Raw genomic sequence first — 26,439 nt, forward strand, 5'->3', positions numbered from 1 at the left:
CAGGCTGGTCTTGAACTCCTGGCCTCAAGTGATCGACCTGCCTTGGCCTCCCAAAATGCTGGGATTCCAGGCATGAGCCACTGCGCCTGGCCCTCTTCTAAACTTTAAATGTAGGGTTTCCGGGGGATCGATCCCTGGACTCTACTCTTCCCACATTCTTCCTTAGTAATCTAACTAGTCTTTTGACTTTAAAGACTGACTGTCTAAATGGTGACAACTACCAAACCAAACCAGCTGTCCAGACCTCTCCCCCGAACTCAGGGGACTCTCCTGAACTAGGACCTGTACAGCCATGTGCCTACTCAGCTTCCTCACTTGCATCTTTCATAGGCACCTCACACTCAACGTTCAAACCTAAACTCTTAATATTGCCCCAGCCCCCAAAGCTGCTAAGTGGCAACTCCATCCTCACACCCTCCATCCTCAGGCCAGAAACGCGGGAGTCATTCTTAACTTCTCTCCAATCCCTACACCCTGTGTATCAGCAAATGGCTTCTGCCCTAAGAATGTATCTAGAGTTTGACCATTTCTTAGAGTGATTTTCAACATAGGTCACAGCATGTCATTCTTCTGCTTAAACTCTACCATGGCTTTCATCTCACCAAGTGTGGGATCCAAATCCTTACTGTGACCTTGTTAACGAACATTTATGGGAGGCCGCTGTTTCGAACTGAGCTCTTGCACTAGGTGGGCCCCAACAAACCAGACCCAACCAGAACAGAGTCACTCATGACCTGCTAAGTGCCGTATCATCAAACAGAACATTAAATGGTCCAGTTTTCCAAAATATGAAATTCACAGCAGCCAATCAGAAGGGGTCCAGTTGGGCCAGGCACAGTGGCTCATGCCTGTAATCCCAGCACTTTGGGAGGCTGAGGCAGGTGGATCGCCTGAGGTCAGGAGTTCGAGACCAGGCTGGCCAATGTGGTGAAACCCTGTCTCTACTAAAAATACAAAAATTAGCCAGGCTTGGTGGCAGGCGTCTATAATCCCAGCTACTCGGGAGGCTGAAGTAGGAGAATCGCTTGAACCCGGAACGGGGAGGTTGCAGTGAACTTAGATCACGCCACCACACTCCAGCCTGGGCGACAGAGCGAGACTCCGTCTCAAAAAAAAAAAAAAAAAAAAAAAGAAGGGGCCCAGTCTACCTTAGCTTGCATAATCAGGAAGTCCCCTCTGCTTTAACCCCAGAAGGAAGGTAACTTTGAAATGACCAGTCTGCTTTTCATGTCCTGTTTCTGCTTCTTCAGCCCCTTTTTGCCTGTAAGGCTCACTCCCACTCAGCTTGTCAGAGCCCCCCGCGGGATGCTGCCCAGTTCGTGAACTGCTCACAAACGCCAATTCAATCTTTAAAACTCTATTTGGGTCGGGGTGGTGGCTCACACGTGTAATCCCAGCTACTTGGGAAGCTGAGGCAGGAGAATCACTTGAACCCTGGTGGTGGAGGTTGCAGTGAGCCGAGATCGTGCCAGAGCACTCTAGCCTGGGCAACAGAGTGAGACTCCGTCTCAAAACAAAACAAAACAAAAAAACAAAAAAACCAAAAAGACTCAATTTGTTACTTGTTTTGTTTTGTTTTGTTTTTTAACACTTCCAAGTGTCCCCATGAGCTGGCCTCCTGCTCCTCCAGGACTTTTTTCTCTCCACTGACATCCTTGCTCTGGCCCAGGTAGCCACATTGACCCCCTTGCTAGTCCTTCTTCCACACTCCTGCCTCTAAGCCTTTGTTGAGTTTTCACTCTGCCTGGAATGTTCTTTACTCTGATATTTACAAGCCAATTCCCTCTCTTCCTCAGGTCTTTACTCAAATGTCACATCAGTGAGGCCTTCACATATACACAGTGTAGATCAAATTATACCCCCAGCACTCCCTGGCCCTTTAAAGCTTTATCCTTTGCACTTGCCAACATCTGACATATTCTATATTGACTTGTGTTTATTATTCTCTTCCCCACCACACACACATTGGAATATAAGCTCTATAAGGTCAGGGACCTTGTTCATGACTATCTCTCCAGTGCCCAGAACAGTACCTGGCACAGAGTGGGTGTTCTATAAATGTTTGTTGAATGAAGGCCGGGTGCGGTGGCTCATGCCTGTAATCCCAACACTTTGGGAGGCCGAGGTGGGCAGATCACCTGAGGTTGGGAGTTTGAGACCAGCCTGACCAACATGCAGAAACCCCATCTCTACTGAAAATACAAAATTAGCTGGGCATGGTGGCACATGCCTGTAATCCCAGCTACTCGGGAGGCTGAGGCAGGAGAATCGCCTGAACCCAGGAGGCGGAGGTTGCAGTGAGCCGAGATCGTGCCATTGCACTCCAGCCTGGGCAACAAGAGTTTGTTGAATGAATAAATAGTGCTGCTTATAGAAGAGCAAGTCACACGTGGGTGAAGGATGACTGTGATTGAAGTTAGTTGAATGTGGTTAAAAGCTGGTTCTGGGTTGGACTTGCCTGGATTTGAATCCCAGCTTTCTCATTTGCCAGGTGTGACTGTGGGCAATTGGGTTACACTTTCTGTGCCTCAGTTCTTTGTCTGTGAAAGGAGGAGGATGCCAATACCCCCCATCAGCCTGTGTAAGGAGCATATGAGGTTCTATGCACGAAGCTGCCTGCTTTGCACTCTGCGTGCTTGGTAAATGTTAGTTTTAACAAAATTATACCTTGTAATACCACTTTGGGAAATGTAACTATATAAAACACAGAAAAAATTAGGCTGAAGAGAAAAGAACATTTAAATGCACACTGGTATGGGGGAATTTTATTGTATTTACAAAGGAAAAAGTGGGTCAGAAATGAAAGAGGATTAACTGGATCCAGTTGCGTTTTGGCTACAGGTAGCCCAGGTCACAGGAGGAATCTTCATCCCTGGGAGTTCCTGCTACAGAAAGAAAGATCAAGCTCAATCCGGGGAATTGAAGTGAGGGTGGCTAGAGTGGGATGCATGGAACCAGGGCTATGGGTGCTCCCATGGCAGGAGCTGGCCTTTCGGATTCCAAAAGAGGCTGTGTGGGGTGGAGGGAAGGATGTGCAAGCGTGCCAGCGAGGTGAGTCCCAGGCTTAGCCCCTGCTCTCTGCTCTGCCAGCCAACTCCCACCAAGACCCTGGGCCAGTCACTTCCCCTTGAAGAAGCTGCCTCTAATCCCCAGACAGGCTCAGCGTTCTCCCAGCCTCACCGTCACCACTTCCCAGCGTCTCTTCCCACTCATCACAATGAAGTAATTGACTGTACAAGAACGTATCTAGTTCCTTGCTGCCTCGGTGCGTTATGAATTCTGTGAAAGCAGGAGTCGCTGCCGTCCTGTACCCTGCCTGCTATGCCTCCGGTCCAGAGCGTGGCATGTCACAGTCACTGGATGGTCTTTACAGGGGTGGGAGGATGGCTAAACCCGAGCCTCAGTTTCCTTACGGGGCCATTACATGGACACAATGTATGATGGGTGCAAAAGTGAGCCATCTGTCACATGGCTGTCCTCTGCACTCTAAAGCAGGAACTTATTCCTGCTCACCAGTGATATCCTGGTATTTGCAGCAGTCCAGCTGGAGGGGGAACAATGGCTGTAGCAGCCTTCGGGACCCTTCCTGCCAGCTCTGCGGGCTCTATGACTTCAATCTCTGTGAAGCCTCTGGCTTTTAACTGGCAGGAACAAAGCCTGCATTCTTAGGATTAGCCCTCCCTGGAGCCATCCACCCTACCGGGGCCTGATGAGAGCCATAGCAGGTGAACAATTACCTAATCCCAGCCTGCGAGGCACAGAGGAGGCATTCTTCTTAGAGACATTATTTTTGAACTCTTGTCTTGCGGACCCTAGAGATGGTAAGAGCTAACCCCTCCTTTCACAGAGTCGAAACTAAGAAGCGTGTTGCTGTGCTGCTAGTTGTAGAACCAGGCCTGGGGTCCAGGCGTTCTTCCCGCCTCCCAGCCTGGTTGTCGCCCCTCCTGTCATCTGCCGTAGGCCTGGTGCTGCTTGTAGATGGTGAAATCTCTGGGCTGGTGGTGTCTAATCGGGTTGGGAAGAAGGGGAGAGAGGCCACAGAGAGCTCTGCTGGGAACTGGATTTGCTTAATAGATTGGACCAGAAGTGCCCAGCAGAGCCACACTGGGACCTGCTTGTGCTCGCAGTTCAATCAGGCTCTAGGCCAGCTGTGGTGGCTCACACCTGTAATCCTAGCACTTTGGGAGGCCAAGGCAGGTGGATCACCTGAGGTCAGGAGTTCGAGACCAGCCTGGCCAGCATGGTGAAACCCCATCTCTACTAAAAGTACAAAAAGTTAGCCGGGTGTGGTGGCGGGTGCCTGTAATCCCAGCACTTAGGGAGGCTGAGGAGGGCGGATCACCTGAGGTCAGGAGTTCACTACTAAAAGTACAAAAATCAACTGGGCATAGTGGCAGGCACCTAATCCCAGCTACTCGGGAGGCTGAGAATCACTTGAACCCTGGAGGCGGAGGTTGTAGTGAGTTGAGATCACGCTACTGCACTCCAGCCCGGGTGATGAGAGTGAAACTACATCTCAACAACAACAACAACAACAACAACAAATCAGGTTCTAAACCCCAGCAGAGTTTCTCCAAACAGCCACGACATTTTTGGGAAACTTTGCCCATGAAGTGGGGCTTTGTGCAAAGAACAGGTCTTGGGCCTGCCAGTCCCTGACTTGGGGCCAGCTGCCGCCCCCTCTTTGCCTCACTTTTCCTCCTCTGTAAAATGAGGAAACTCATTTCCGATCTCCCCTGACTCCCAGGAGAAACGTGAGGGCCAGTGAGCTGGGGAACGACAGTCATCACATCTCTCGTCTGCTGATCGTGTGTCTGTGCACACTCATCTACCACAGTGTGTGGGAGGGCTGGTCTGTCTTTGGCTTTATAGTTTTTTGAACTTGGCAAGGGATCCAGAGCATGCCTGTCAGTTCACCTGCAGCCAAATCCTTGGGGACACCTGTTAAAATTCAGATTTCTGGGTCGTATCCCGGAACCATTCAGTGAGTAACATTTTTGGGCATGGACACTGAGCCTGGCCTCTGGCTCCGCACTGGGATACAGCCGTGGATAAGATGCGGTCTCCATCAGACACTTCCCACCCGTCATGTCTGAAGAACTCTCCTAGTATTGATTGATTGATTGAGATGGGATCTCACTATATTGGGCAAGCTGGTCTCAAACTCCTGGCCTCAAGTGGTTCTTCCCCATCAGCCTCCCAAAGTACTGGGATTACAGGCATGAGCCACCGCACCCAGGCACTTTCCTAGTTCTTTTTTTTTTTTTTTTTTTTTTTTGAGACGGAGTCTCGCTCTGTCGCCCAGGCTGGAGTGCAGTGGCCGGATCTCAGCTCACTGCAAGCTCCGCCTCCCGGGTTCACGCCATTCTCCTGCCTCAGCCTCCTGAGAAGCTGGGACTACAGGCACCCGCCACCTCACCCGGCTAGTTTTTTGTATCTTTTAGTAGAGACGGGGTTTCACCGTGTTAGCCAGCATGGTCTCGATCTCCTGACCTCGTGATCCGCCCATCTCGGCCTCCCAAAGTGCTGGGATTACAGGCTTGAGCCACCGTGCCCAGCCTTTTTTTTTTTTTTTTTAGACAGAGTCTTACTCTGTTGCCCAGGCTGGAGTGCAATGGTGCCATCTCAGCTCACTGACACCTCCGCCTCCCAGCTTCAAGCGATTCTCCTGCCTCAGCCTCCCAAGTGGCTGGGATTACAGGCGTGAGCCACTACGCCTGGCTAATTTTTGTATTTTTAGTAAAGACAGGGTTTCGCCATGTTGGCCAGGTTGGTGTCGATCTCCTGACCTCAGATGATCCACCCACCTCGACCTCACAAAGTGCTGGGATTACAGGCATGAGCCACCATGCCCAGCCATTCTCCTAGTTCTTAATGTCTGTCAGGAGGGTCCTTGTTCTTGGTTTGTTTGGCAGAGCCCCATACCTTCAGAGAGGAGTGGATTTTTTCCTTTTCCCAGCAAACCATGGAGTAGGAAGCCCTGAAGTCCCTAGAAGCACACACGCACACACACCCATACCTGTGCTTCTGCAGCAGGGCCACCAGAATGCTCTCCAATTCCATTTGCTTTTGTTCTGCCCACACGCTGTCCACCTGCCGGCCAAGCCGTGCCCTTGCTCCTCGCTCTTGGTTTCTCTCTCTATGTGGTTAGAAAAAGAGAACTAGTTGCTATTTGGGTAGGATGTGGAGAGGCAGAGGTATATCCCTACGCCTATTTCAATATCTGGTGTGGACTCTTCTACCCAACTGAATTAGATTCAGCCACACTTAGGGAGGCAGTATATATAGTAGTGAAGAGTACAGTAGTACAAATGTATACAGTTGCAAAACGTCTCCCCACAGATTATTAATTATAGAGGGAAAAATAACTTTATAGAGGAGAAACCTGGCAGACACCATGTTAACCAACTGATCGAAGTTACCATCTACCAATAATCCACCAATAATGGCACAAGTTGCCATCCTGTGCCTCCTGATACCAGGCACTGAGAAGGACACAACATTACTTCTGTGAGTGCATCACCTGATTCCTCTAATCATCATTAGAGGAATGCATCCTCTAATCATGGGGATATGTCTGGCAAATTCAACATGAGAGACATTCTATAAATCATTAGCCTTTAGTAATCAAAACTGTCAATGTCATGAAAGACCGAGGAACAATTCCAGATTAAAAGAAACTGAAGAGACATGACAACTAAATGGTATCCATGATCCCAGATTGGGTCCCAGATCAGAAAAAGAAATAATTGTCATAAAGGACATTTTGGGACAACTGGTAAAATTTGAAAATGGATTATAACTGACAATTATATTATGATTATGTAAGGAAATGTCCTTTGGTTAGGTATTAGGAGACACATACAGAAGTACCTAAAGGTAGAGGGTCATGATGACTGCAATTTACTCTCAAATGGTTCAGCAAAAATGATAACACTTAATGTGCATATGTGTTTCTGTGGTATGTATCTATATCTAGCTATAGATATAGAGTAAGCAAATGTGATAAAATGTTAGGAATTGGAAAGGTATATGGAAGACCATTGTGCTTTTGTTGCAACTTTTTTGTAAGTTTGAGATTTTTTCAAAGTAAAAACTAAAAAACATACAGGCTATAGAGTCAGGCAGTTTTGCTCCAAACTCTGCCACTCTTTGTGTGTCCTTTAAGAGCTATTAACCCTGGGCCCGGACACAGTGGCTCATGCCTGTAATCCCAGCACGTTGGGAGGCTGAGGCGGGCAGATCACGAGGTCAGGAGATCGAGACTGTCCTGGTTAACATGGTGAAACCTTGTCTCTACTAAAATATACAAAAATTAGCCAGGTGTGGTGGCGGGCACCTGTAGTCCCAGCTACTCGGGAGGCTGAGGCAGGAGAATGGTGTGAACCCAGGAGACAGAGCTTGCAGTGAGCTGAGATTGTGCCACTGCACTCCAGCCTCAGGGATAGAGCGAGACTCCGTCTCAAAAAAAAAAAAAAAAAAAAAAAGCTATTACCCCTGTATAATGGGGATAAGGGTTGTTATGAAGATTAAAGAAGAAACTAAAAGCTGGGCAAGGTGGCTTACAACTGTAATCCCAATGCTTTGGGAGGCCAAGGTGGGAGGATCACTTGAGGCCAGGAGTTCGAGACCAGCCTGGACAACATAGTGAGACGCCATCTCTACAAAAAATAAAATTGTTGGTTGTGGTGGTGCATACTGGTAGTCCCAGCTACTTGGGAGGCTAAGATGGGAGGATCATTTGAGTCCAGGCATTTGAGTTTACAATGAGGCATGATCATTCCACTGCACTCCAGCCTGGGCAACAGAATGAGACCCTGTCTCTAAAAAAAAGAAAGCAAGAAACTAAGAATAATAGTAGCTGACACTACCAAGGGCATCCTGTGTGCCCAGCACTGTGCCAAATGTCTGTAAATGTCCCAGGGCAGAGCCTTTGTTTTTGGCATGGAGTCATGATTAAATGGTAACTACCACCAGTGTGGTTACTGTCAGAGCCTAGCCGGAAGAGGCACATGGTAGGTGTGGAGGTAAGCTGAGGTTTAACGCTGGAACCCTTTTGCTATGGGAAGTCCAGAAATGACACTTGCTGTGCCAAGGAAGAGATCTGACTTGGTCCCTGGTCTCCTGTAGGGAACAAGATCCCGGAGACTCTGCTGCAGAGTATGGGAAGAAATCACTAGAACTCCTGCTTACCCCTGCTGCCTGCTCATGATGTCTTGGAGCAGCTTGCGGGCGGACAGCTGGCCCAGCACCTTCCGGTAGCTGTTGGTGAAGATGGCATCTGCATACCGCCGCATCCTGTGCAGAAGGAGTCAGGGGTCAGAGGGCGGGGTGGAGGCCAGGCGAGGGGACAGTCACGGCCGCATTCGCCATGTCTCTGCAAGATCCTTCTGTTGCCATCTGTCCCACTCACCCCAAGAGAGACTCAGACCCCTCTGAGTGACCTCTGTGAAGCTGTGTCTGCCTCCTCTGCAAGGACGGGCAGTGGGTGCTGCCTGGAGACATAGCTGGGGCCCAGCTAATGGGCTGAGTCTGCATTCACTAACGCCTGCCCCATGGCAGGGATGGCTTGGGAGTGGTGGGAACTTTCCCCAGGGGCTGCTTACCTGAGAGTCAAAGGGGGAGATGGGGAGCAGTGGGAGCTGCTGCTGAGGGCGAGGATCACAAAGAAGAACACCCAGAGTGGCATCCTTCACCCGGGGCTGGCACCTGCAGAGTGACAGGAGAGGAAGGTCAGGTATTGCCACAGCCATCAGGATGGCCTTTACTGGCCCAGCCCTGGGCTTGACTCCAAGGCAAGCCTTGATTTTTGATTTTTGGAAACTGTGGGATGGGAAAAAGAATTCGGACTCTGGAAGTCAGACAGACCCGGGTTCACATTCTGCCTCTGCCAGCCACCCGCTCTGACTTCACTTTCTTCATCTGTAGAATGGGTATGATGGAGCTACCCTGCCAACCACATAGGGTTGAACTGAAAACCAGTGATGGTAGAGAAATTTCCCCTTGCCATAAGGCATTAGAAGTGGGATTTGGGGCCAGGCACGGTGGCTCATGCCTATAATCCCAGCACTTTGGGAGGCTGAGGTGGGCAGATCACCTGAGACCAGGAGTTTGAGACCAGCCTGGCCAACCTGGTGAAACTCTGTCTCTACTAAAATTACAAAAATAAGACAGGAGTGGTGGCATGTGCCTGTAATCCCAGCTACTCGGGAGGCTGAGGCATGAGAATCCCTTGAACCCGGGAGGCGCAGGTTGCAGTGAGCCAAGATCATGCCATGCACTCCACGCTGGGTGACAAAGTGAGACCCTGTTTCAAAAAAAAAAAAAAAATTAAATAAATAAAATAAAATGGGATCCCTTAGCAAGGAATGGGGAAGGTCAAAGAACATTCCCTCAATGCCCCCTCATTCAACCCCATCCAGTGTGGCAGTGACGGCAGGCAGCAAGGGCAACTGCTCTGCTCTGAGTCAGACAAACTGGAAATTCAAATCCTAGCTCAGCTGTCATTAGCTGTGTGTCCCAGGACAAGTGGCTTCCCCTCTCTGAGCCTTATTTTCCCTGGCCATAAAACCGAGATGGTAACTAGACCTCCTACTTTGGCTCCTGTAAGGATCTGGTGAGGTGAGGTGCCTGAACCAATAGGGAATTCTCTAGAAACCTTTGCTGTGGCTACCTAAGACTGATCCTCTGAGAGGGCAGGCTCTTCCTGTTTTAATTTTGTTTGGAGTTGGAGAGAGGGGAGAAGGGCTCTAAGTCTTGCTCCAGACGCTTAGATTTCGCTGAAGGGTTTTAGTCCTGGAAGAGACCGAAGAGCGGGGGGCGGGGGGGAACCAGCGTGGCACAGTCGTCCCATAGGTCCTGTAACTACCCTTAATTGGGGCCTGCGGACACCATGCTCTGCAATTAGGGGAAGAACAGCCAGCAGGGGACAGAGCCCGCCCCTGCGCAAGTGCTACTGTGTCGGCCCAGACCTGCCTGAGCATGGAAACACGGCTGCCATCGGGGGACTTGGCCCCCTAGGAATTCGGTCCTCCCATCTCTATGGGTTTCTCCCTCTCAGCAGGATGTCTCCTCCATGGGGGTGTAGATCCATCCAGGGGCCCAGCCTGCCCCGGAGATGGCCAGCACCCCCGCCTTTCCCACGATCTCCCGACATGGCTTCCTTCCCTCCCGCTCCTGGGTCCTGCTGAAGAGTTCCGGCAGGCAGGGCCAGCGCTGGCAGAACCCAGCTTGTTCTCCCGGTCCTCTCAGGGTATCACCCTCCTTTCCGAAGGCACTGAAATCTCCTCTAACCCAGGGATGCCTTGGGCCCCCAGGCAGCACTCTCAGGGACCGCTCATTGCAACCTGAGACCCTGTGCCTGCAGAGCTGGAGGGAGCAGCAGCCCAGGCCTCAGCGGTCAGTCCCTCCCTCCCTGACACAAGCATCCCCACTCCCCTACCCCGCCCCGATCGCACACTGGCCGTCCTCCACTTCCTGCTCTGCTCGAGTGAGCACTGGCTGCCAGCGAATGACAGGGAGCTCACTACCCCCACGCCCTGGGGCTTATTTCCAAGTGGTTCTTTATTTATTTATTTTGAGACAGGGTCTCACTCTGTGGCCCAGGCTGAGATAGAGTGGTGCAATCATGGCCTGAAACTCCTGGCCTCAAGCAATCCTCCTGCCTCAGCCTCCTGAGTAGCTGGGACTGCAGGCATGTGCCATCATGCCCAGCTAATTTTGAAATTTTCTGTAAAGATAAAGTCTCACGATATTGCCGAGGCTGGTTTCAAACCCCCGGGCTTAAGCAATCCCCCCGCCTCAGTCTCACAAAGTGTTGGGATTACAGGCATGAGCCACCATGCCCGGCCCAGGCAGTTCTTATTGTTAGGAAGTTTGTCTCATCATGTCAAGCCCAAATCTCCTTCTCCTGCAAATATTCGTTAAGCCTCTACTGTTCCGGTAAGGACTGGGGCTAGAGAAAAGATGAGAACATGGGATCTGCCCCGAGGGCTGGCTGTGTAACTTCTGCCTGCTGGGCCAGAGCCTCTGCACCTGCAGCCAAACGACCAGCCCTTTAGATACGTCTCACATCTGACTTAAGCCTTTGTTCCTCAGACCAAGGCTCGGCAGCCTTCCGTCCTCCTCATCGCACCATACCATGTCTGGTCCCCCTTCTCCCCACCTGGTCCAGGCTGCCTCTCCAGAAGTGGAATTTCCTAAGCTGGGAGACCTTTGGACACAAGCAGCGCCCCTTGACAGAAACCACTGCCTTTCCTGTCTCTCCGCTGCAGCCTGGCTTTCTTGCCTTCTTTGCTGCTGATGTTTAAAGATTCAGGCAGATCTGGGTCCCCAATCACCTCCCTCCCCTGCTCAGAAGCCCCTGGCTCCCCACTCCCTCCAGAATAAAGCTCAAACCCCTTGTCTTGACTTAAGCTTTCCTTCTGCCTCCTGAGCTGCTGCCCCTTCTCCCAAGGACTGGCACAAGGGATTCCCAGCCCCTGTGCCCTACCGGGCTCTACAACCCACCCTTGCACTCTCCCTCTGGAGCAGGCACCCCCATGCTCCTCTTACAGCTGAGGAAAAGAGCCCAGAGGGGACAAGGACCTTTTCCATGGTCCTCCATCAAATTAGTTTTGGAGTGGGCACTTCAGAATGGGCCTCCCCATTCCCAGGCCAGCAGACTTCCTCCCGCTCCATGCAGCAGCTTCCCAGGTACAATGCTCTATTCACAGCATTCCCCGTTCACAAGGGGCCTCAGCCTCCATCGCCCGCACGTGGGAAAGGGTCTGAAAAAAAGGAAAACTTCTTGCTCTTTGTCGTTGGGCCTCTGGGGAAGAAAGAATGGAGACAGACAGGAACACCTGCTTGACTGGCCCCTCCCTATGCACACCCGGTAGTTTCAAGGAGTTGAAAATAACCTTATAGAAGGGCAGACTTTGATGGCGAGGGCAAGTCACAGTAAACATGATAATACCCCGCTCATTCAAGATAAGGCTCAGTAACTGCACAAGCTAACCAAGGGGCTCAACATTTGCCACAAATCCTGTGCCCCAGGCATAGGTCAAGACACCATGGCAACCTCTGAGCTATGAGAACCTAATCCATGGGTTTGCAGATCCCACTGGATGAAAATGGGAAACAACAAGAATTACCCAGTGTAGGGTAAGATAAGAATAGAGGTTATGTCACTAAGGATAAAAAAGCTCCAGCCTGAGCAACATAGCGAGACCCCATCTCTACAAAAAATAAAATAAAATAAATTATCTAGGCATGGTGGCACATGCCTGTAGTCCCAGCTACTCTGGAGGCTGATATGGGAGGACTGCTTGAGCACAAGAGGTTAAGTCTGCAGTGATCCATGATAGTGTCACTGCACTGTAGCCTAAGTGCCAGAGCAAGACCTTATCTCAAAGAATAAAATAAAATAGCTGTCAACAGACACATTCCACATGACAACTTAAGGAGTCAAAATTCACCGAATGAAGTGTAGCCGAGCCCAACAGCGTTGCTGACAACGCTGATGACTGAAGGCACTCCAGAGTTTATAATCTATCATGATCATTGGTTAGCTTCCTGCAGTGCTTACTGATTCTGTGATTAGATGTACTTGAGATTGCCTGGATTCAGGATAAACAGGCACTTAATCTACATCCGTCGGCACCTTTTGCCAGCCTTCATGTCAGGAATGTCAGGGGAATTCTGCAGATTCACCTGCAGCTAACGACAGAGGTCAGGTCCCAAGCACCCAAATTCGCAAGGCCATTTTTGAAAACCCAGGGAAAGAACATCTTTAACTTTCCTTGAACATTCCCCTTTGAAATTTGAGCACCCCAAAGCATCGACATCCTGATCTGGTTTATAAACTGTTTCACCGACAGCACTCTAAGTTAAAAGAAATCTAAGTTTTTAATGAGGAAGCATCTTGAACTGTCATTCAAAAGAGTGATACTCCAGCTCATTCCAGAAGGGGTTTGAGGCGGTCTATGGTGAAAGACACAAATACTTCAGGATCATTAAAGCAAGGATCAGGAGACAGGCGTGGGGTAGTGGAGGACTCCAAGGGCAGATAATTGTGTCTAAAACCTGGAGTAAAGAGTGCGGCTGCAATTGAGCAAGAAAGCAAAATGTTATCAATTTCCCAGCAATTACATTGAATCAGTTCTGAGTGATCAATGAGCAGTATTGATTTGCACAGCCACTTGGCTCATCTCTGATCCATGGCAGAATCCCATCGCTGACAGGAAAATTGAGCCAACTCACATTTGCCCCCGAAGCCTGCCCACGCACCCTTGAAGGAGCACTGAGACCTCAACGCCTGCGACAGACACCTGGAGCCAGTCCGCCACGCGCCCAAGTTAAGAGAAGCCCCAAACAGCACCATCAAAGCCTATTCCAGAGCCTCTATTGAGGGGTGGTTTTATCCAGAGAGGGGCTCAGATGTACTCACCCGTCCATGGGTAAAGAGGATGGTGGTGGGCCTCTTGGATTCAGTGTTTCTGAGTTGGTGAGAAGGTTAACTTTTCTTGCCCCCAACCAGCCCAGCCCCCAAGGGCCACCCCTCTCACCTGATGCGGCAGATCTCCCCCTGCTCCGAGGCACTGCTCCAGTCCACGGGCCCTGAGCTGGGTGTTGGCTCCGGCAGCCGCCTGGCGTCCCCATCATTTATCCCTTCATTTTCCTAAGCGTTGTCAGCGTCAGAGAATCAATTACCCACAAGTCAACCAAAGGACTGTTTTTAGCATCACATCACACTGACAAACCCAAATAGGTGAAAGAGGTTTGGCCCCTTGCAAATTAAGACTCCTGGTAAAGTCTCCCTTTACCTTTGACAGGGTGGACAGAGTACAAAGTTGTAACATCATTCCAAGAGGATATAGAGAATATATACTGCCATAATAATGATCGGAGAACTCGGCTGGGCGCGGTGGCTCACACCTGCCATCCTAGCACTTTGGGAGGCTGAGGCGGGTGGATTGCCTGAGCTCAGAAGTTTGAGACCAACCTGGGCAACATAATGAGACCCCGTCTCTACAAAAAATTTAAAAATTAGCTGGGCGTGGTGGCACACGGCTGTTGTCCCAGCTACTCAGGTGGCTGAGGCAGGAGTGTCACCTGAGCCTGGGAGGCGGAGGTTGCAGTGAGCCAAGACCACACTATTGCACTCCAGCTTGGATGAAAGAGCAAGACTCTATCTCAAAAAATACACTTTTTAAAAAAGAAAAAATATGTGTTAAAAATAATTGGAATACTCATAAGACTGAAACACCAAGAGTTTATTGATTCCCCAAGATAAATGTGCCTTTTTAAAAGTTCCTATAATTTAGTTTTGTCCCTGTGTAATTTTATTTCACTTTTGGGAAGACACATTACGAATAAACGTTATTCTCGTTCACTATCTCCCTTGTCGTCCAATTATCAGAATTCTGCACTATTTGATTTACACCTGCTTGGTCACCCGCTGTTTTCAACAGCTAACCTGGGAGCATCCGTCGTCATTTGTCAAGGCAGCCAGACATTGGCAGTTGCCTCAGAGAAGTGTGAAGTGAGAGGGAAGAGATGGAAAACCGTGGGAGAGTTGTGCTTCCAGATTTCCCTAGCCTATAGCTAAGAAATCCTCACGAATGACATAAAAGCATAGGAGGCAGAAGCTCTGGTTTCCCAGGCAGCCATTGTGAAAGTGTGGAAAGAGCTCCAAGCCTCGAGTCTAGGGACCTGCTACCTCTTCCAAGCCTGTCAATCATGACCTCTATGACCCTTAGGAAGTTACTTCTACCTGGCTGGGCACGGTGGCTCATACCTGTAATCCCAGTGCTTTGGGAGCCTGAGGTGGGTGAGTCACGAGGTCAGGGGTTCGAGACCAGCCTGACCAACATGGTGAAACCCTGTCTCTACTAAAAATGCAAAAATTAGCTGGGTGTGATGGTGGATGCCTGTAACCCCAGCTACTCAGGAGGCTGAGGCAGGAGAATTGCTTGAACCCGGGAGATGGAGGTTGCAGTGAGCTGATATCGTGCCACTACACTCCAACCTGGGCGACAGAGCGAGACTCTGTCTCAAAAAAAAAAAAAAAAAGGAAGTTACTTCTACCCTCCAGGCCTTAGTTTCTATCTGGAAACTTGAGAGTTGACACAGAACAGCAACTTCCAAACTTTTTTTTTTTGAAAGGGAGTCTCTCTTTGTCGCCCAGGTTGGAGTGCAGTGGTGTAATCTCGACTCGCTGCAACCTCCACCTCCCAGGTTCAAGTGATTCTCCTGCCTCAGCCTCCAGAGTAGCTGGGATTACAGGTGCGTACCACCACGCCTGGCTAAGTTTTGTATTTTAGTAGAGATGGGATTTTGCCATGTTGGCCAGGCTGGTCTCGAACTTCTGACCTCAGGTGATCCACCCCCCCTCGGCCTCCCAAAGTACTGGGATGACAAGTGTAAGCCACTGCACCCAGCCCAAACTTTTTTTAAAAAGTGGCAAAACTCTTTCTTTGGAAACCTACAGAAACAGGTTTTTAATATGGGGCTACTGTGGTTGAAGAGGGGGAAGTGGAGTGGAGACCACCTTGCCTACCCCTGAGGTACCTCAATGGGTCACAATTACAAGCCAGTAGTTTCCAAGAGTCCCCTTAGCAACACTATTTTGTGTTTCTGCTTCTTATCCTGCACTGAGCCATGTTCTCGGCATCTAGCAAATACGGGATGTTTCTCATAGAAGCAAAGTTTGAGTGGTATGTCACCTTGCTGGCCAGCATATGAAGTGGTCAAGTCAGGCCAGATCCCCAAGGATTAAAAATGGGCTGATAGTGGTCAGGTGCAGTGGCTCATGCCTGTAATCCCAGCACTTTGGGAGGCCAAGGCGGGTGGACTGCCTGAGCTCAGGAGTTCGAGATCACACTGGGCAACATGGTGAAACTCCGTCTCTACTAAAATACAAAAAAATTAGCTGGGCATAGTGGCACGTGCCTGTAATCCCAGCTACTGGGGAGGCTGAGGCACAAGAATCGCTTAAGCCCCAGAGGCAGAGGTTGCATGAGCCGAGATGGCGCCACTGCACTTCAGCTTGGATGACAGAGTGAGACTGTCTCAAAAAAAGTAAAAATAAAAGGCAGGGCGTGGTGGTTCATGTCTGTAATCCCAGCACCTTGGGAGGCCGAGGCGGGCGGATCACGAGGTCAGGAGATCAAGATCATCTTGGCTAACATGGTGAAACCCTGTCTGTACTAAAAATACAAAAGAATTAGCCACGCGTGGTGGTGGATGCCTGTAGTCCCAGCTACTTGGGAGGCTGAGGCAGGAGAATGGCGTGAACCCGGGAGGCGGAGCTTGCAGTGAGCCGAGATGGCGCCACTGCACTCCAGCCTGGGTGACAGAGCGAGACTGTCTCAAAAAATAATAAATAAATAAATAAATAAATAAATAAATAAATAAGCTGATAGCTTTAAATTAATTATTATTATTATTTGTTTAATTTTTTGGAGACAGGGTCTCGCTCAGGCTGGAGTGCAGTGGCGAGATCTCAGCTCACTGCAGCCTTGACCTCCTGGGCTCGAGCAATCCCCAACCTCAGCCTCCTGAGTAGCTGGGACTGCAGTTGCATGCTACCATGCCCAGCTAAGTTTGTTTTAGTAGAGATGAGGTCTCACTATGTTGCCCTGGCCAAAAATTAAATACTACTTAAAAAAAAAAAAAAGTGCAGATCACAGCATCAGGGAGCAGACAAAAACGTTGGGAGACCCAGGGCTATGGGCTCTCGCACAGTCAGGAAGTGTGGGGTGACTCCTGGAAATGCAAAGTGTGGACCATTCAGAGCTGGGCACCCAGAGTGGATGCTGGGCCAGGGCACAGATGCAGGTTACACGGAGTTGGCTGGAGAAGCCATGGGACTCAGAATCCAGCCTCGGTTGAAACTGTGTGCCAGGCATTGTGCTACAGACTTCACGCCCTACCTCAGTTTTCTTATTTGTAAAATGGGAGTGATAGAGCTCAACTTATGAGTCTGTTGGGTGAAGATTATTGTGACATTGCATAAGGGGCAGACCTGGCAGAGGGCAGACCTCACAATTTAGCTTTGACAATTGCTTTCTTGTCATTGCGATAAATGAGGAAACAGGCATAGAAGGCTACGGGCTCAGCCACAGCCACAAAGCTAGTCAGTAACTGGAAGAGCTATGAGTCAAACATGTTTTCTGACTTCCTTGCAGCCCCAGCTACTCGGGAGGCTGAGGCAGGAGGATCACTTGAGCCCAGGAGTTGGAGGCCGCAGTGAGCTATGTTCATGCCACCATACTCCAGCCTGGGCAATGGAGTGACACCCTGTCTCTACTGAAAAAAAAAAGGAAAAAAAAAGTTTTCTGATTTCCAATTTTTTTTTTTTTTTTGCCCCACAATATGGCCCTTCCTGGGCCTACCAGTTCTAAATTTTTTTTAAAAAAAGAACTTTAACAGTTTGGCTGGGCACGGTGGCTCATGCATGTAATCCCAGCACTTTGGGAGGCTGAGGCAGGCAGACTGCCTGAGGTCAGGAGTTCGAGACCAATCTAGTCAACATGGTGAAACACCATCTCTACTAAAAATACAAAAAAATTAGCAGGACCAGGTGGCATGCGCCTGCAATCCCAGCTGCTTGGGAGGCTGAGGCAGGGGAGTTGCTTGAACCAGGGAGGTTGTAGTGAGCTAAGATCGCAGCACTGTGCTCCATCCTGGGTGACACAGTGAGACTCCGTCTCAAAAACAAACAAACAAAAAACAATTCACGTATCATAAAGCTCACTTGTTTTAAGTCTATGGCTGCATGAGTTTTCATACATTTATACAGTGGTGCCATCATTGCCACAATCCTGTTTTGGAACGCTTCTGTCCCTCCAAAAGTTCCCTGTAGCCCATTTGCTCTCAGTCCCCATTCCTGCCCCCCACCCTAGGCAACCGCCAATCTGCTGTCTCACAGTTTTTCCTTTTCCTAGGAAATTCCTGTAAATTGAATCTTTTATATGATGAGTAAATCATAATAAATCAAATAAAGTACGCACTTTTTGGTGTCAGGCTTCTTTCACCCAGCACAATGTTTTTGTTTATTTGTTTGTTTGTTTTGAGACGGAGTCTCGCTCTGTCGCCCAGGCTGGAGTGCAGTGACCGGATCTCGGCTCACTGCAAGCTCCGCCTCCCGGGTTCACACCATTCTCCTGCCTCAGCCTCCCGAGTAGCTGGGACTACAGGCGTCCACCACTTCGCCCGGCTAGTTTTTTGTATATTTTGGTAGAGACGGGGTTTCACCGTGTTAGCCAGGATGGTCTGGATCTCCTGACCTGGTGATCCGCCTGTCTCGGCCTCCCAAAGTGCTGGGATTACAGGCTTCAGCTACCGCGCCCGGCCTCAGCACAGTGTTTTGACCTTCATCCATGCTGATCCACGTATTAACAGTTTGTTCCTTTTTATTCCATTGTATAGATGTATGACTGTTTGTTTACCCATTGACCTTGATGGACATTTAGGTTGATTCCAGTTTGGGGCTACTATGAATTATGCGGCTATGAACTTTTTTTTTTTTTTTTTTTTGAGACAGGGTCTTGCTCTGTCGCGTAGCCTGGAGTACAGTGGCACAAGCTTAGCTCACTGCAGCCTTGACTTCCTGTGCTCAAGTGATCCTCCCACCTCAGCCTCCTGAGTAGCTGGGACCACAGGTGTGAGCCACTGCACCCAGCTAATTAAAAAAAAATTTTTTTTTGTAGCAGTGGGGTCTCTCTATATTGCCCAGGGTCTCTCTCTATCAAACTCTTGGGTTAAAGTGATCCTCCCACCTCGGCCTCCCAAAGTGTTGAGATTACAGGTGTGAGTCACCCTGCCCGGCCTGCTATGAACATTTCAGTAGGAGACCTTGTGTGAACATGTTTTCATTAATCTTGGGTGGGTACCTAGGAGGGGAATCGCTGGGTCATATAATGAGGGTTTAGCTTTTTCAGAAACTGCCAGTCTTTTCCAAAATGGCTGTACCACTGACCTTCCCCCCAGCAGCAATGGGGGTCTGTCCCTGAAATTCTTAAATGAGCATCTATTTCCTCATCTCACAAACCTCTCTTAAGCAACTAATTAGGCCCATGTAGAGCTTGCTGGATTAGCTGTCCAGCTCCGAGTGGCTTGATCCCTTTTGTGCAGTTACGGGAGTGGGGTGGGCCTCTCCCCTCCGCATAGCATCTTCTGGGGTGCTATGAGGAACGTAGAGTGTTTGGACACAGTGCTTGTCTTCAAAGAGCTACAGGAGGAAGCTGAATCACTACCCCGGGCAGGTAGATCCAGAGAGGGACACAGTATCAGTATAAACGCTCCAAGAATCGAGAGAAGGGAGAAGTCACGTAAACCCAGGAGTTCATCATCAGACACGAGTAGGGAGAAGCTTAAAATGGGAGCACAGGTTTAGGGGACAAATGGATTTGGATTTGAAACCAACTCTGCCATTTGCCCCATGTGAGATTCTAGGCAAGCTCAATCCCTTAATCTCTCTGAGCCTCAGTTACTACATCTGTACAATGGGGTGATAAGAACTACCACTCCAGGTTGTTGTGAGAACCAGAAATACGCTTGGCCAGGCGCGGTGGCTCACATCTGTAGTACCAACACTGGGAGGCAGAGGCAGGCAGGTTGCTTGAGTCCAGGAGTTCGAGACCAGCTTGGGCAACACAGCGAGACCCCCGTCTCCACAAAAAGAAAGAAAGAAAAAGAAATAAGCACGTTGGTGTCTGACATGTAAGTGTCTTGGCAAATGGTAGCAGTTATTGCAGTTTTTCAGAGCTGAGCTCTGAAAAAACAGGCAGCTTGGTGGCAGCCTGGCGGCGGGAAGGGCTGGGAGCCATCCTGGTGACAGGTTTTATTTGCAGTAAATTCTCAAACCCACTGAGAAAGAGCATAGTGGGGCGGGGGGTGGGGGAGGATGGGGAGCTAGAAAGAACCCAGAGAATGAAAACCCAGCCCCTTCCACCGATTCCCACCGCCGCCTTGTCCTTGTCCTCCGAGTGGTGATGAGAACGCCTCGGTCGCCGCCCAGCTCACTTTCCCAGGACGTGTTTTAACCCAGCGTTAATTAGTGATTGTGGCTGCATCTAGGGCTGGGGGCTTGAGCTGAAGAAAGAAAGTGCCCCAGAGAAAGGCAGACTTTAAAAGGCCCCAAAAGGCTGGGGCAGTGAGGCTCTGCGGAGAAGGAGACAAGCCGTGCATTTGTGTTGCAAATTTCCAGTGTGTGCAAGCCAGCCATTCAAAGAGGGCGATGCTACTGGCAGCCGGCGTGGGGGTGGGGAGGGAAAGGAAGTCCACAAAGGGGGCCTGTCTGAGGACCTCAGACCCTGCTTTGTGAAAGCTGCTTTCATCCCCCTCCCTGGTTGATGGCAGTGTTCCCAGTCCAAGGCCACTGTGCAAGGATGCAGAGGCCTGGACCCCAGACTCCCAGATTATCTTGACCCTCCCTGCTTGCCCTTCTAGGCCTGTTTTTGTGGCATCAGCAACAGCAGGTGTCTGAGTGCTCCCGGGTACTGTGTCAGAGGAGACCAGGTTTAAGTGGTGTGGGCTTGCTAGGTGGCTTCAGGCAAAGTCACTTGACCTCCCTGAGTGTCAGTTTCCTCTTCTGTAAAATGGAGCTGATGTGGTCCTTTCTCCTGCTTCACAGGGTCCTACCCAAACAGAAGGGCCTGTGATTGGATGGCAGCTCAGAGCTTCACTTCTTTCTGAAAAAGTCTGCATCTGGGAAAGTCATTAGAAGAGCTCTTTTAATGAAGAGATGAGGTCAGTTGTACTTAGCGAATCAATGATGCAACTCTGGGCTCCTTGGAAATGTTACTCCCATGAGTATTTTAATTTTTTTTTTTTTGAGACGGAGTTTAGCCCAGGCTGGAGTGCAATGGCACGATCTCAGCTCACAGCAACCTCCGCCTCCCGGGTTCAAGCGATTCTCCTGCCTCTGCCTCCCCAGTAGCTGGGATTACAGGCATGTGCCACCACGCCCAACTAATTTTGTATTTTTAGTAGAGATGGAATTTCACCATGTTGGCCAGGCTGGTCTTGAACTCCACTCACCTCAGGCTCCCAAAGTGCTGGGATTACAGGCATGAGCCACCGCGCCCAGTTCAATTTTTTTTTTTTTTTTTTTAGACAGAATCTTGTTTTGTCACCCAGGCTGGAGTGCAGTGGTGTGATCTCTGCCCACTGTAACCTCTGCCTTCCAGGTTCAAGCGATTCTCCTGCCTCAGCTTCCCAAGTAGCTGGGACTACGGGCATGAGCCACCATGTCCAGCTAATTTTTGTATTTTTAGTAGAGACAGGGTTTCACCATGTTGGCTAGGCTGGTCTTGAACTCCTGACCTCAAGTGATTCTCCCGCCTCGGCCTCCCAAAGTGCTGGGATTACAGGCATGAGCCACTGCACCTGGCCCATGAGTATTTTGAACATTCACCGTGCTTGGAAACTTTGGGCCTGCCACAAGTCAATGAGGCACGCTAGCCAGGTTGGTTTTTGAGTTGGTAGACTTGGTGCAGGTGCCAAGCTGCTTCATAGGAGGCTGTCCCCAGCTGATCCTCGGGCAACCTCTCCCTGGTGAAGATCCGACCATACTTCAAAAGCCTCTTGGAGGCCATCTCTCCAAGAAGCATTCTCCCTCCCTGGCCTTGCCTGTGGTTGAGTGATTCTGTAATTTTATATGCAGAAAAATGTCTGCTTTCCTGAGACCCTTGGGATGCCTGGGACCAAATCTTTGAGCCCTCTAAAGCTTTCTAATCAAAGTGTGGTCCGTAGACCAGCAGTATTGACAGTACCTTGGGGCTTGTTAGGAGTGCACAATGTCAGGCTCCACTCTGGACCAACTGAATCAGACGCTAAAATCTGTGAGGATTCTGAAGGCATCAGGCACCCTGCTGTGTAAACGCCCAGGATTCTGATCGGGTAAGAGGGCCATGGCCTCAGGCAGCCGGGAGATGGCGCTGTTCCCCAGTCATTGGCGTTGTCAGGTTTTACTACCAGCGCCAGAGGCCCCGCGTGTGGGGCTTTGTTCGCTGTGAAACCCCAGGACCACGAAAGGGTCAGGTCAGGTTTGTCATGCCACCCTTCTGTCGGCCACTCAACCTGCCCCTCCTCCCATCTCTCCCTGCCTGTTCCTGTCCTGGGTTCCCAGCAATGTTTCCAGATAGGGAAGACTGTGTGATCCCCAAGCCCAGCCCTGCCCCAGGATCTCAGGAGAAAGCCCACAGGAGATAGTGCATCTGGCCGGGCGCAATGGCTCATGCCTGTAATCCCAGCACTTTGGGAGGCCGAGGTGGGTGGATCCCTTGAGGCCAGGAGTTTGAGACCAACGTGGTGAAACCCGTCTCTGCTAAAAATACAAAAATTAGCCGAGCATGGTGGCATGCGCCTGTAATCCCAGCTACACGGGAGGCTGAAGCAGAAGAATCACTTGAACTTGGGAGAAGGAGGTTGCAGTGAGCCGAGATGGTGCCACTGCACTCCAGTTTGGACAACAGAGTAAGACTGTCTCAAAAACAAAACAAAACAAAACCAAAAACAAAAAACAAAAAACCGGAAGTGTATCCTACAGGGTCTCCCTCAGCCTGACTCATCAGACAAGAAGAGCTCAGACCAGCAAGGAGGGGGTGTCTACAGGGACGACCCCCCTGGCTTGGAATCTCTGAGTTGGGGGATCTTAGTGACAAGAGGACCTACAGACACAGTGGGAAGAATTCCCATGATTTGAGTGTCCACAGGCAAAAGTCAAGGCCTGCCTGGGACTTCAGTTTCCAGTTTCTATTTTCTGTGTCAGGAGCCAAGTTATCTCATGGCCTTACTTCCCCTCTGTGGTTACAGTGCAGCTAAAGGAACCCTGATAGCCTTGACTGCGGCAAACTCAGGTTCGAGTCAGGGCCAAACGGACCTCACTCCAGACTAGAAGCAGAGTCACTGGGGTTTCCCTCCAGGGCCTGGAGCTCCTACTCTCTGGGCCTTTCCCACCCTGCCTGGTTTAGCCCCTGAACACCCAGGCCACAGAGCAGAAGGTAGAGCAGCCTCCACACCCAGGCCCCCCAGCTCCTGACTCCCCAGTGGCTGCGCCCTGTTGAAGCTGGAACCTCCTCTAAAGCCCAGAACCTGGGATCCATGGCTGAGACCTGGCTTCCTGCCTAGCTCCTGTGCCCCCGGGGTCAGCCCCAGTCACCACCACCCAGTGACTCACGGAGTCCAGCTGTCCTGGATTTCCGCAGTCTAGCAGTAACATCTACGTGCCAGTCACGTAACATATATGATCTCATCTCATTCAACAACCTTGAGCCTTAGGGACACATAGTGCTCTCATTTCATGGTGGAAGAAGCTGAGTCTTGGAGATACTGGGTAACTCATCCAATCTCATACAGATAGTACATGGAGAGGCCAGGGTTAGGAGTGGGGCTTGCCTGCCTCCAGACAAGCCCACCTGCCCCAGAACAGTGCTATCCCTGACCCTGCCTCAGCAGCCTACGGGTGATTTCTGCCAGCTTGATTTCCCATGGCTTGGTATCAGCAGGGTCTCTGTGGGTCCTGCGAGGTGGAGTGATAAAGGTGACGTGAGGATTTCCTATAGCAATGACAAGGACCCTGCAATGGAAGATGGCACTGCACTTTACACTCGCGCTTGTCATGGTGATAGTGACATTTCTGATTAACATCAGAACTTTGGTCTGCTGATTTCACCCGTGAACCTGGAGCCAGAAGTCCCAGGATCCCATCTGACCTCTGACCCAATTCCCACATCCTTCAGGTGAGAGATGGTTCCAGGCATGCACAAACATTCCAGAATATTAATTGATGATGAAAAGTCATCATTAATTTATTGGCATATTTTGTCTTTTATTCTTGCCTCCTTCCATCCTTTGATAATTTATCCATCAGATATTAATGCAGTAATACACATCGAGTGCTAAGTGCCGTGTTTGGTGTCCAGGAGCCAAGGAAGAGTAAAGCACAATTCAAATGAACTGATATTTATCAGGTACCACTCTGTGCCATTCACTGAGTTGGGGGCTCCAGACATTCTGTGGACTTGCTTTGATGCAATTTTCATCCTAGCTAGACAAGTGGGCAAACAGATAATTACACAGTGTGATATACACAGTCTATAATCGAGGTGCATACAAGGAGCTGTGGGAGCAGAGTGGGTGGGGACTTCTCCCTGCTAAGGAGCAGGAAAGGCTTTGCCTAGGATGTAACTTTTTTTGGGGGGCGGCGGTTGGGGGGACAGGGTCTCACTGTCACACAGACTGGAGTGCAGTGGCATGATCTTGTCTCACTGCAAACTCTGCTTCCCGGGCTCAAGCGATTCTCCTGCCTCAGCCTCCGGAGTAGCTGGAATTACAGGTGCGCGTCACTACTGCCCGGCTAATTTTTGTATTTCTTTTTTTTTTTTTTTTTTTTGAGACGGAGTCTCGCTCTGTCGCCCAGGCTGGAATGCAGTGGCCGGATCTCAGCTCACTGCAAGCTCCACCTCCCGGGTTTACGCCATTCTCCTGCCTCAGCCTCCCGAGTAGCTGGGACTACAGGCGCCCGCCACCTTGCCCGGCTAGTTTTTTGTATTTTTTAGTAGAGACGGGGTTTCACCGTGTTAGCCAGGATGGTCTCGATCTGCTGACCTCGTGATCCGCCCGTCTCGGCCTCCCAAAGTGCTGGGATTACAGGCTTGATAATTTTTGTATTTTTAGCAGAGACGGGGTTTCACCATGTTGGCCAGGCTGGTCTTGAACTCCTGACCTCAAATGATCCACCCCCCCTCAGCCTCCCAAAGTGTTGGGATTATAGATGTGAGCCACCTCATCTGGCTTCTTTTTTTTTTTGAAAAAAAAAAAAGGGTCTCACTCTGTCACCCAGGCTGGAGTGCAGTGGCTTGATCTGGGCTCACTGTAACCTCTGCCTCCTGGGCTTGGGTGATGCCCCCACCTCAGCCTCCTGATTAGCTGGGACTACAGGCACGTGCCACTATGCCAGGCTACTTTTGTATTTTTTGTAGAAACGGGGTTCCTCCATGTTGCCCAGGATGGTCTAGAACCTGTGGGGTCTAGCAATCCACCTGCCTCAGCCACCCAAAGTGCTGGCATTATAGATGTGAGTCACTATGCCTGGCCAGGATGTGACTTTTAAGCTGGATCTTGAAGAAAGAGGAAAAATTAATCCAGCCTGAGCATACACCTGGTTAGTGAATAGCAAATTATTTGGTGTAGCTGGAGTGAGGGTTCTCACATCTTTTTGGGCTTCGGACCTGGACCCCAGATTCAGTTGTCCAGGGTAGGGCCCAGGGTTCTGAATTTTTAATCAGGGCCTCACGTGGTTCTGGGACAGGTGTGAGGGTCCACAGACTAGGAAACCTAGGCCTGTGGTTTCAGCGGCAAGAAATGTGGATGAATCTGGAATAATGCATTAGGGCCAAGCTATGCAGGGTGTCAAATGCCATGCTAAGGAATTTGGACCTGTCCTGTTCTCAGTGGAGACAGTCCACTGGAGGCTTTCAAGTCCTGGAGTGGTGGTTTGGAAGGAGAACACTGCCAGCAGCCTGGTGGGTGGAACAGAGACCTGAGAGGCTGGAGGGAAGAGGTTCAGTGAGGAAGCTGTCACAGCTGTCCAGGCCAGCCATCCTGGAGGCCTGAGCCAGGGGGTTGAGGGGGCAGTGGGCAAGGAGCATGGGAGTGGAGGCACTGGATTTGAGAGGGCTCTGAAAAATGGGGCCCAGGCCTGCAGTAGACGGATGAGGAAGGTGAAGGAGAGGTTGTTGAGAATGGGCTGGGGAGCCTCAAGGGCTGATCAGGATGCACCAGGGGGCAGTGGATTGAGGGGAGGAGCAACAGAGCCGATTTGCACGTGTTGAGTTTTTCACTCATGGGACCTCCAGGAGGATGTGGGTAACAGGCATTGGATCTTGTCTGAAGCCTGGAGAAGGTGGTTGAAGTTGAGGGGAGAGTATTTTTTTTTTTTTCCCCTGGAGACAAAGTTTTGCTCTTGTTGCCCAGGCTGGAGTGCAGTGGTGCGATCTGGACTCACCACAACCTCCGCCTCCCTGGTTCAAGCGATTCTCCTGCCTCAGCCTCCCAAGTAGCTGGGACTACAGGCATGCGCCACCACACCTGGCTAATTTTGTATTTTTAGTAGAGACGGGGTTTCTCCATGTTGGTCAGGCTGGTCTTGAACTCCCAACCTCAGGTGATCCGCCCACCTCAGTCTCCCAGAGTGCTGGGATTACAGGTGTGAGCCACCTCGTCCAGCTGAGCCTTTGAAGAGCAAAGAGGTATTGGAGGACTGTAAACTGCTTACGAATCTTCAGGGCACGTGGAAGCAGAATTAGAAAAAGAGGCCAGGTGTGCTGGGCCACACCTGTAAGCCCAGCATTTTGGGTGGCCAAGGTGGAAGGATTGCTTGAGGCCCGGAGTTTGAGACCAACCTGGGCAACAAAGCAAGACCCCCCCTCCCCATGGCAAAAGAAAGAA

General features: G+C 50.3%; 1 protein-coding gene across 2 annotated transcripts; it reads right to left on the minus strand.

Annotated features, from left to right (window-relative positions):
- Positions 1–2,737: 2,737 nt before the first annotated feature.
- GHRH (growth hormone releasing hormone) lies at positions 2,738–8,705 on the minus strand. Of its 2 annotated transcripts, XM_021921066.2 has the most exons (4): positions 8,607–8,705; positions 8,194–8,298; positions 6,020–6,139; positions 2,738–2,885 (listed from the first exon to the last, which is right to left on the minus strand). In XM_021921066.2, the coding sequence occupies exons 1-4, from the start codon at positions 8,687–8,689 to the stop codon at positions 2,867–2,869; spliced, it is 327 nt and encodes a 108-aa protein (XP_021776758.1). In that variant the 5' UTR covers positions 8,690–8,705; the 3' UTR covers positions 2,738–2,866. The 2 variants fall into 2 exon arrangements, with proteins under 2 accessions (XP_021776758.1, XP_021776757.1); XM_021921065.2 differs by lacking the exon at positions 2,738–2,885 and having other exon boundaries at positions 5,790–6,139.
- Positions 8,706–26,439: the final 17,734 nt, after the last annotated feature.

The sequence above is a fragment of the Papio anubis genome, chromosome 16, assembly GCF_008728515.1.
Source record: "Papio anubis isolate 15944 chromosome 16, Panubis1.0, whole genome shotgun sequence".
In the NCBI taxonomy this organism is placed as follows: Eukaryota; Metazoa; Chordata; class Mammalia; order Primates; family Cercopithecidae; genus Papio; species Papio anubis.